Genomic DNA, 12288 nt, shown 5'->3' with positions numbered 1-12288 from the left:
TGAGATTGGAAATATACTTAAATTGAACAGAATGTCTCCAATTGAGGCAATCATGATGAAGAAAACTTCCAACCCACATACCAAAAAAGCCAGCTGGTTCTCCAAGGAACTCGGAACTTCTAGACAAACCTGTGGATGCCTTGAAAAGCTATGGAGGAACTCGACAACTTCAAACAGCCACCACCGCCCACCACAAAAAAAAGCACTCCAAGACAGACTCCCCGCCGAAACACACAACAGCAAGGAACTCTTTGGCATCATCAAAGAGTTCGCCCAACCCAACAGTGAGACTACCAACATCCCACCCTCCAAGGACCTCTGCGACAGACTCAGCGCCTTTTTCCATCACAAAATCAAAACCATCTATGACAACCTCGATGACAACAACCTACACACTGAGCCCACACCCACCATTCCATACACCACGCAGTCGACACTTGATAGCTGGACCGCCCTCAGCATTGAAGACACCCTGAAGACCATGAAGTCAACCCACTCAGATGCCCCCATGGACTCCTGGCCCCACCACATCTACCACAGAGCCGCAGACATCATCATCCTGAGCTTCAACGAATCATCAACCGCTCCTTCAAGACCTCCTCCTTCTCCGATGACTGGAAACACGCCTAGATCTACCCTCTCCTCTAAAAACCCTTGGCAGACTCCACCGACCACAAGAACATCAGACAGATCTCCTTACTCCCGTACCTGGCGAAAGTCATTGAAAAGTCATCAACAGTCAACACACCGCCTTCATAGAAGAAGACAACATACTCGACTCCTCCCTATCAGGTGTCAGGAAAAATCACAGCACCAAACCGCCCTTCTCACCGCGCCATAAACATCCGCTCCCTCCTCGACAGAGGAGAGACTATGTCATTGATCCATCTGGACCTCTCCACTGCCTTTGACACAGTCTCTCACCACACCCTAGCCCATAGACTCCATGACGCAGAAATCCGGAACAAGGTCCTCAACTGGATCCGCTCATTCCTCTGTGGCAGAAAGCAGAGGGCCAGACTCCCTCCTTTCTTCTCGGAACCCAGTCTGACCACATGTGGAGTCCCCGAAGGTTCCTCCATCAGTCCCACCCTGTTTAACATCTACATGACATCTACATGACCCATCTTGCATCCATTGTCAGATCATACAGACTCAACATCGTATTGTACGCAGACAACACCCAACTCCACCTCTCCATATCCAACGAACCCAACATCTCCAAACACAACTTTCATGAAGGAATGGAAGCAGTTGCCAGGTGGATGAAGAACAGCTGCCTACAACTCAACACAGACAAAATCGAAGTACTCATCATGGGTCCACACCTGATGCCTGGAACGACACATGGTGGCCCCCTCTCTTGGGAACCTTCCCTCTCCCACGGACCACACATGCAACCTCGGAATCATCCTGGACTTTGCACTCAAAATGTACCACCAGATCACTGCTGGCACCTCTTCCTGCTACCACACCCTCCACCTCCTCCTAAAGGCCTTTAACTGGATTTTCCTCAAAACACAGGAAAACCACCATCCACGCTTACATCAGCAGCAGACTGGACTACGGCAAAACACTCCTTGCTGGGATCAACAAGAACTTCACCCGCAAACTCCAGAACATCCAAAATGCTTCCGCCAGACCAGTCCTCAACCTACTGTGCCACTGCCACATCAGCCAACACCTACGGCCACTACCCTGACTGCCCGTCGAGAAGACAATCACCATCAAGCCTCTTACCCACGCCCACAAAACCCTCCACAAAACCGGTTCCACCTACATGAACCACAGCCTCTCAATCCATGCTCCCCAAAGATCCCTCTGCTCAGCCCAGCTCTCTCTTGCGACGATACCATGCATCAGGACGGGAGGACCCTCTTTCTCCTTTCTCATGGCCAAGGCTTGGAACACTCTCTTTCTCCACCTCTGACAGACACCAACACTCTCCAAGTTCTTGAATAACCTCTAGACCTGGCTTTTTGACGAATCACTAAGAATATCCAGGAGCTGCCTGCCCCCCCACTCCATAGCACCTTGACACCGTTTGGGGTGAGTAGTTGCGCTCTACAAACCCCTGATTGATTGATGATCACAACAAGAACAGTCTTAATTAATATTATGTGCTCTTCATTTGTATTGATATTGTATACAGCCAATCAAAAGTGTTCTATTGCTTCAGAATAATACTGCATTTACCACACACAACATATTATCATAGTAAAAAAGAGACATACTATTGTAATCTTCTAAAACACCCCTGTACTGTGTAATCTAAAGTCCTCCCTCGAATGACAGGTGCTTACCGATGCTCTATAGTCAGCCTCTTCTCCAGCCGTGCGTCCAAGGGTTGTGCCTAAGATTCCAGGATATGTGAATTACCTGATAAGCTCCCTTATTGGAAGAGCATTAACTCTATAAAGAAGTGCTGCATACTACGTACACACTGGGTGGTATGCATATTCATTCTCATTAAATTATGCTTTACGCAGGGTTTTTATAAGCATATTAAAAACAAAGGGCCAAAAGAACAAAAAACAAAGTACATTTTCTGATCAGACTTGATTGTAATTGAGCCTATACTCCCACAATTTTTTCTCTTTCTGACAGGATAAGTTCTTCAGAGGAACGTGGAATAAGAGAAGTTTGGCTGGCACAGAGAATTATTCATGCCACTGTCTGATTACATGACCACTTGGATTGTTTGCAATTGCTGTGTTACTGCTTTAGTATGATAAATATGCGTTCCTTACCGAAATCATGTCCACCCATTCCCGCACATTTAGAAAGCTTTTCTCACACGATACATCATACAGCAGCAGGACTCCATCTGCTCTTCTAAAGTATGACTTTGCAATACTTCGAAATCTAGAAATGAGGAAAAATGCATGCTTACACCAGTTCATAAAACATATTTCCTCTACGTACACTTTAGTACAGTTAGATTCATCATGTACAAAACATGTTTCTTGATCGGTAGATGTTATAAGTGCAACCTACCCAACTGTGACTCACATATTCATATAAGATAAGCATGTATTTTAGGTCCTGCTACAGACAGTTCGAGCTGTCAGAGGGACAACCTTCACCACCTTCTTCTAGGATATATTTGTACAGTGCCTCTCTACCCCATGGGGTAATTGGGTTGCCAGTTGACTGGGTCTGACAGCTACTCAAACAGCAACCACAATCCTTGTCAGGGTGAAGTCAGAAGCTAACCCCAAATTAACCTGTGCTGACCCTCTGGTAGCTTGGCACAGAGCAGTCAGGCTTAGTCTAAAAAAAACATGTAAAGTATTTGTGCAACACTTCAAACAGTAATAAAATGAAAACACTACACAAAGAGGTTCCCACACAAAATTAGAAAAAGTGAGTGGATTTTAACAAATAAAACAAAACCAAAACAACAAAAATCTGGTCAGTAGATCCAGAGGTATGTCATTGTAAAGATTTCAGTGAAAATAGCACCAAAAAGGCCAAAGTGCTACTCGTGGCTATCTGTCCATGCAAGACCTAGAGAAATTCACAAGTTCAGGCTGACTACGATGGAGCGAGGTTCGGATACAGGGACCAGGTTTGTCCGGCTGAAAAGTTACCTTCTTAGTCCAGCACAAAGAGTCTTGTTCGTGGTGGAGGGGGCTGCAAGGAGCATGGAAGCATTGCGTACGATTGCCAATGTAGCACAAAGAGCAGGCTGGCATCAAGGATGGTCGTCACTATAGCATGAAGATCCTGCTGTGTTCGTGAATGGTCCGTCTGGTGCTTCTCAATGCCGCTCTATGCGAGCAGTAGATGCTGTAGTGGAAAGGGTTAGGCTGGTGGCACTTTGCATTGGCGGGCTGTACGAGTGACAAGATTTCAGCGCCTGTTGCGGTCGCAAAGAGACCAAAAACTTGAATTTAACATCTGATGGCACTACAAGGGTCCAATACCTAAAGCACTCCACTATGGGTCAGAGGCTTGCTCCAGCTGGGTCTGGGTGCTGGTTTAGGTGGCTGTGTGCATGTAATGTCTCTGTTGCTCTGAACAAGAGGCGAGGAGACAGACTAGTCCCTTGAGCACTATGGGAGTCCTGGGGTCAGCTGGAGGGTGAATCCCTTTGACTCAGGCGACAAGCCAGTAGGGCAGCAATCCAGCAAGCCAGTAGTCCAGCAAGGCAGTAGTCCAGCAGTGCAGCAGTCCAGGAGAGTGGCAGTCCTTTCAGCAGCACAGCAGTCGTACCAGACAAAAGCTCCACAGGTTAGAAGTGCATTGAAGAGTGAGTGTCTGATGTCCAATATTTATACCAGGTATCTTTCTTCTGGAAGGTAGGAGAAGCTTCTAGAGGTTTCCCTTTTAAGTCTCCAGACAACCTGCCTTTCCTGTCAGGAATGCAGACTAATTACAGGGGGTATGCAGCTCTATGTGTTGAGCAGGACATAGCCTATTCAAGTGTAAGTAGGGCTGTGGCCAGATCTGCCATTCCATTCTGCCAGGTGATGGCCCATCTGCGCACACCTAAGCTCACTATTGTGTGTGGCTATCTAGGAAGAATACACAAAGTCCAACTGTCAGCTACACTAAGTCATGTAAACTAGGGACAGGCTAATAAATGGGAAAGTCAGGAAAATGCCAGATTCCTAAAAGTAAAACCAAAGGGGATGATGAACGGAGTGTTGACCATTGCAAGCACTCAACCCCAGTCAACTGATTTGGGTTTAATCCATCATCATTCTTTAGCTCACTCCGCCACCCCAGTTCAGGCCATATGCAAATCAGTCTGAACCTGTGCCTCTGTTGCGTGTTTATCTAGGTTCCTGATCGATACTGTGACCTTATGCCCCTATTCGGCTATAAATCCATTTATTCCCTATATTGGCATAACCGTTCAAGTGCGATTTTCAGAAAAGTCATCTCTGGCCTCACACGAACAGAGCCACATTCCAGCATAGTTCTCTGCCACTTCCTTCGCGACCAATTAGTGCAATGACAGAGCAGAAGTCACTATCTGATATTCCTAGATTAACACTCCGAGTTCTTCAACAAGATAAAAACTCAGCAAACCTGGAAATCCCCGCTTGCTGTGTTTTGATTAGTAATGGAACTCTAAAGAGCAACTGATAACTATCACTTCCTAGTGACATCTTTAATTGACGTCTTATGTCCAGCAAACTTGCGTCAAACCCGGCACGTGTCAGGTATAAATATTACCAACGTTGCCTTAAGCAATGAGCTACTGTTGCTGATGCTAGCTGCCTGCAAGACCCCGTGTTGGTGAATCTAGCACTCTGTCGCTGCAGCCTGCTGTCCCTGTGGTGGTGAAGCTACTGATACCATTATCGCTGCTGAAGCGCGAACTATGGTGCAGTACGCTTAGGAGCTGAACAGCCGTCCCTCTGCGAAGACATCCAGCAGATTCCAGCTGCCCGCGGACGCTGTCCACCCTCCTTCCTCGACGCGCTGAAGAGACCCGCTGCCTTTCTCGTGCAGAGAAATCCAGCTCCGGCGTTTCCGGTCTACCCTCGCGGGTGACTGGGATATCGAGAGTGACCCCTGAAGGAGATACCAATCCTCCATCATTCTATTCAGAGGTATGGTGTTGACTAAACCCTTAGACGAGAATTCTTGAAACAAACCTTGGCAAAACCAACTTAACTTAAAGCTACTTACTTACTCCCCTTCCACGTGTTAGGCTTAGGTCAGGCACACTGGGGTAGGCTTAGTTAGAAGCACCAGTTGAGTATGTTAGCCTAATGTATATATGACTGTATATATGTTTTATTACTTTTAAACCATTGTATGGCTAAGAAACCATATCAATGCTTTTACAGTTCTATTTCGCAATACTTATCTTACTGTACGTACTTTTTATAATAACAAGTCTTGCAATTGTGGCAATACATTTCTCTTGTACGAGAAGAAAGACTGTTCAATAAATGTTAACCCTTTATTGACAAACGCCCGTCTCTCTATTCTCTACATCCCGTGAAAGTAAACTGCACTAGACTGACTGAGTGAAATACCTGTATATTGTTTCACACGACCCTAGAGATTGACTCTTGATCTGAGGAGCAAAGTTGTCATGTTGCACGGTTGTTGGAAAGCTGAATCCCTTCTTGTCTGTGCCAAGGAAGCTGATCACTTCCTATGCAGAGAAGAAAGTTTCCAGTGACCTCTGAGCTAGTTGGTAACACACCCAATTAAGTTTAGCATAGTCAGTGGAGGCCTGGAATATCCGCAGTTCCACGTCGATACTACTGTTTATGTTATTCCAATGCGCAGGGCCTAGTGGGAAACTAGGAACTACACTACATGGCGCCCAACGTTTGGTAAGGCGATAAACTAACGCAAGACGTTAGAGTAACTCAGTCGTGCATATTTCACAGACCCCTTTCTCCCGTAAATACTCCAATAGACGTCTGGAGTGGGTGAAAGGTTAAAATCCGCCCGACCTTAGTAGGAAGAGATTCCTATGTAAAGCTCTGGTTTATTCAACGTTGAAGGATACAGTGTTCCAAAATATTGTGCACCTAATCTTTGTCTCCTTGGAGACCTACTCTGCAAACCTTGCATTTTAACAATGCCAGGAGAAAACGGAACCACTGGGGCCGCAGCAGATGCGAATCAGCAAGGTCCCGAACACACAGACCCGGATGCTATTATCATCCCGGTCCACTTAAGAAGATCTATAACTTTAAAACTTATAGAAAACGGACTGACACCACAAGGTGGTACAGTAATTTTCGTGATAGAGGCTCACGAGTATCGGCAGACAGAGGTATTCTATTCATGGATAAACTTTCCAGCGGTAAACGCTAGAACAAAAGAGTTTCACTATTACAAAATAGAGAAACCTCCGGAAGAGTACGCTCCTTTCGAGGAGATTGAAATTCCACTTAAATTTCAAGAGCACCTGCTCTGGTTTAATGGCGCCCTAAAACACAATGATCACATTACCAGGCTCGGTCCACTAGGTAGACCAGGAGCAACGTGGCCGGTTCTAGCCAGCTACACACCACATCCTGACATTGCAAAAATGTCAAAAGAAGATCTCTTAGTTAACATAGGAGAATTAACTAAAGCTTATAGAGAGTTAGTAAAATTATTTATTAAAAATAATTTAAACACTCCTAAAAAGAGCTGGGATGGAAATAAACAATCCACTCCCAAGGAAAAAGTTTTCCAGTCCAGAGGAAGGTCTCCTCGACGGAGGGAAAGAACTCCGACTCGAGAACGCCAGTCTCCCCAGAGGGAGCCCTCTGAGAAAAGATATAACCTTAGAAATAGGGATAATCTGAAAAAACCTGATAGATATCAAAGTATTGATACATGTCTTTCTCGATCTTTTCCACAGAATTCGGAAAGAAGAGGACGGTCAGACCCAGGAGAGCACACCAAGTCCAAAGACAAGGAACCTGCTCAGAGTAAAAAATCTCAATTTCAGAAAAAGAAGGTAGCCAGTATTAGAGTAATCAACCATGCGGAGAATACTGAGGACACAGTTGAAAAACGGGGAGTGGGCATTGACAATGTTGGACAGTGCAGCAGAAATCAGTATAGCGCGCAAGATCTTGATGAGTCATCTGGAGACAGTGGACACGAATGAATACATTCAGGTTGAAACTGCCGACACCAGACTTAGCGAGCCCCATAAAATATACGAAATACCATTGCGTATAGAGGGTGATAAGACTAGGAAAATAAGAGGTCTATTTTGGGATAAGCTCTCAAAAGGCTATGATATTCTGTTAGCTGAAAAAGATTGGCCCCCGGAGTTTGTCAGGGAGTGCCCTCGTGGCGAAGAAGTGATTATGCCTGCCTTCTCGAATCACATTCCGATTCACAAAAAATATACCTATGCAAGGAAATGGGCAGTAGCCCAGGCACCTGCATTATATAAAAATCATGTAGGATGGGATGAGGATTCACCTCCTCACAAAATCCAATTAAAAAGTGAACCGACTGCCCAACGGCAGTATCCCATAAAGCAAGAAGCTAAAAAACAGGTCAGGGAGATCTTAGATCAACTTGAGTACCAGGGGGTGATTGAAACATGCACCTCTCAATTGAACAATCCTTTGTTTCCTGTCTCCAAGCCAGACAATTCATATCGTCTAGTTTTGGACTACAGACATCTTAATACATGTTGCAAAACTTTTGCAGTACAAAACTCGCATAGTGCAGCCCTAATGAATAACATAGTTAGGAAAAAATATAAAACGATATTAGACATTTCTAATGGTTTCTTTTGTCAAAACATTGCACCAGAAAGCAGATATTTGACCGCTTTCTCTGCATTTGGGTCACAGAAAAAATTCTGTCGACTCCCACAGGGGTTCAAGAACAGCCCAGGACTATTCTCAGCTAGGGTAACAGAGTTACTACAAATCTATGATGATGAAGCATTGTCTTACGTAGATGATATTTATCTCACAGACGACGACTTGGATACTCACTTGAAAAGAGTGAACACCATTATACTTGGGTTCGCAGCAGAGGGTTACAAATTCAACTTTAAAAAGTCCCGAATTGCCCATCTGACAGTACTATTTTTGGGGTACGAATTATCAAGTGAAGGGAAAAGCCTAGCGGACAACTTCTTAGAGAAGTGCGCTGTACTCCAAGCTCCAAAAACGCTGAAGAATTTACAATCCATACTAGGTTTTCTGAATTTCGGAAGAACTTACATCCTAAATTACACAGAGAGGGTTAAACCTCTCTACGAACTAATTAAACCTGATTTTAAACAAATCAATTGGACTCAAAAACACACAGAAATTTTGAGATCACTGCAAACAGACATGTTAGCAAAAACAAAATTAGATACACGTGACAACACGATCGATCTTGTAATCCGAGTCATCCCAGGAAGATGCGGATTCACGTACCTGACCTTTAATGAGGGAGAAAAGGTACCAATTTCAATTAAATCTCACTTGTACACACAAGCAGAAAAAACATTCAGTCACACAGAAAGAACTGTGAAAGCAGTGCAAATCGCATTAGCGAATGAACGAGAACTAGCACACGGCAAACTGATTAATATCGTTACAGCGGAATCCGCCTTCGAAGCGCTATTCAGCCCAGTAAACCTGCCTACAGTGTCACTGGATCCGAAATGGATACAGTGTATAGATTCTCTAGGAGCGGAAGATGTGAAATACTATTTCGCCCCGCAATACGAAGAACTGAATGATTTAGAATATGAAGAAGAATATCCTCTGCCAATCGAAATTCTGCCTCTCCCACAATACGCCTGTATAATCTATACAGATAGCTTTGTACAGCATTTCAACGTAGAGAGAAAATCCTACGATGCAGCATGTGCGATCATTAAAGGTCGTTGGCTGTGCGGTAAATTCAGACCGAAAGTAACAAAAACTGAATCTGTAAGAAACTGTTCGGTTCAGAGAACTGAAATCAGATCTTTAAAGATGGCGCTCGAAAATGCAGAACGTGAATTCCCGACACTTATAGTGTGCGATTCTCATTTTTGCGTCAACTCTTACAATAACAAACTGCAGAGTTGGATCGAAAACGACTACAAAGATGACACAGGTGCCACAATAAATCATAAATTGCTCTGGAACGAGGTAGCTCTTTTACACAAAGAACTACAAAAGACTCACGTGATACATACGCTGAGTCATCAACGTGATGGCGTTCACGTTGCAGGGAATTCATTGGCTGATGAAGCCGCGAAGGCAGCTGTGCAAACGGCTTCCGTAGCTGCGATAACTCGGTCACAAACAAAAATAGACAGCGATATTCTACAAGCTGTCAGTGCGTCAGTAAAAAATGATAAGAAAACACTCCCAAAAGGCTTTCCTGAAAAGTACTTGTACTTAACGGATACAAATAATGTTCCTTTTGCTCGAATCCCTGGAGTGGGGGATAGAGTAATTCCAAACAGGGAACACTGACTAGGACTAATCAAAGCGGCACACGAAGGGCTTGCTTCTGCACACGCTGGCGTTTCTGCAACAATATCACTATTAAAACAGAGATATTGGTGGCCTCGCTTGAGAATACAAACTAAAAAGTATGTATTAGAATGCGACATATGCCAAAGGATAAAAGTATCAACAGTAAAACGACCAGCGCAGACACCCCTTCTCATCTCGGATAAACCATTTGCATGCGTTTACCTGGACCACTGTGTTCCCCTACAAAGGGACGGCAACTATAGATATATCATGGTAGCAGTGGATTCCTGTACGAGGTTCATATGGATGTGGCCCCAGCGCTCGGCTGACGCTAGAACGGTTATAAAAGATTTGCGAGTCTTTATCGGCACATACGCAATTACCACGTTCCATTCTGACCAGGGTCCTGCTTTCAGCTCTCGAGCTTATAAGGAAGCCATGGCCAGCATGGGAATTGGGTTGCGGTATTCTTGTCCGTCGCACCCCGGAAGGGAACAGTGTGGTAGAAAGAAAAAAACGTGACATAAAGCAATCTATAACAGCGAAGGTATTAGGTTCAGGCGCTGGGTGGGTCAAACATTTAATAAGTGTCCAGACTAGTCTTAACAACATGCCAAGAAATTCTCTAAAAGGTTTCAGCCCATACGAACTATTGTTTGGAATTAGAATGCGTATTCAGGACCTCGATAGTCAGATGTCAGTGGTACAAGAAGAAACAACGCACTTTGATGTAAAGGATCGTTTGGCTGTTTTACAGGAACTGAATGAAACAAGAAAATCCTTAAGCAACATAAAGTTAAAGCAACAGCCAAGTACCACTGACGAGGCACCACCAGCAACAGCCCCAGCAAGGCCTGTCTGGATTCCAAAGATTGGGGATCTAGTCAGAGAAAAGATCGCGGTTAAGAAGGAATTTGGGCCTTCTTACAGAAAAGCAGTACCTGTCTTAGCAGTCACCGGAACAAGATCAGTTGTGCTACCGCCCCTTGCTGGTAAAAAGGAGAACAGAGTCGTGTCCATCGATCTGGTAAAACCACAAGCATGTGGCCTATAATCAACAGTAGGCCCAGTGGACTCCCAAGAAACAACAGAATACCCAAACTTGCAACAATCCAAGAGGTTCAAACTGAAAGACCAATCACATTCGATCAGCCTGCAGTGCACAATGAAGGACTATGCAATAAAGCCAAGGAACTCGTGCCTCTTGAAACACAGATTGAAACAGTTCGTCAAGAAACAACACCAGTCTACAATGATGTGGCATCAGAAAATGCTACCGAGAGACATATTGAAAGAACAATCCCATTAATTGACAGAACTGCCTCTGGTTATTTCATCAACTTCGACAACTTCTCTGAAGATTTTAACGACCCCGAAGTGATGCCAGAAACAAAAAAGACTTTTAAAGAAAAAGCAACAGAACTCTTTCATCAACTAAAGGAAATCTACCTTATTTCCCCTTGGCTAGAGTTCTGGTTCGGTCTAGGTGTATTTTTCCTCCTGCTTTGGCTCATCATGGTACTGTGTTTGGGAAAATTCATTGAAGGAAAATATATTACAATGGACACAGCAAGTCAGAACATCAACCTAGTCCTGAAACCACACAGATCATCCCACGTGAAGAAAAGAGAACTGTCAGCAGTAAATGTCACAGCAATTCCAATACCTGGTGGGGTAGTATGGGAGAAAACAGACTATGAGATCTATGGTCCGGTCGAAATCCTGAAGTATCCTCATCAACTAAAGGTTTCCTTAAGTGACTTTGTGACACCTAGTACATTCTCTGATGATTGGAACTTTAACAGTATTAATGACATGATGTCTGATTTAGTAATGTCAGCTAGATTCACAGATCATGATTATTTACAAGGTTCATCTAGTTATGAGCAGTTATTCTGTTACACCCATTATGGGGATCATTACTTGCATAAATCTGCACAGCCTAGAAATGTTTTTATGTATAATCAATGGGAACATTGTTCTACACCACCTAAAAGCAGTTATAAAGCATTTTTTGAGAAATTCAAATACTTCTCAGGGTTTAACACCAGTGATGCAGAAACGTTTTATTACAAACTGTTAGATAAAACAGGAATGAAAACAATGCTGACAAATTCTAAATTGATATATTCAGAAGCATTTTATGACAAAATGATGACATTTGGTTTTGATTATTGGAAAAATATTATTGAAACGAAAACAATTTGGGGTACAAAAGATTAACAGGTGCAAGGCATTGAAGCACTATTTAGAACCTGCATGATACCAGAACAAATGTTATTTTTAAATGACACAATACACCAAACATCTTGTCTTGGCCTAGCTAAGATCAAAGACCTTAAAACACCGTCTATACCAAAGCCAATACCTGAGAATGCAACCACAG

The 12288-nt window shown here is 43.8% G+C and overlaps 1 protein-coding gene across 1 annotated transcript in view; it reads right to left on the bottom strand.

The window, feature by feature from the left end:
- The window catches only part of RASEF (RAS and EF-hand domain containing), a 336005-nt gene that overhangs the window by 43806 nt on the left and 279911 nt on the right, over window positions 1-12288 (bottom strand). The window contains exon 14 of the mRNA XM_086961323.1: window positions 2751-2865. Coding sequence (XP_086817449.1) covers window positions 2751-2865 — 115 coding nt within the window. The remainder of the gene's footprint in view (window positions 1-2750; window positions 2866-12288) is intronic.

Source organism: Lissotriton vulgaris, chromosome 3_1, assembly GCF_964263255.1.
Source record: "Lissotriton vulgaris chromosome 3_1, aLisVul1.2, whole genome shotgun sequence".
Classification (NCBI taxonomy): domain Eukaryota; kingdom Metazoa; phylum Chordata; class Amphibia; order Caudata; family Salamandridae; genus Lissotriton; species Lissotriton vulgaris.
This window is presented reverse-complemented; position numbering and strand designations above follow the sequence as displayed.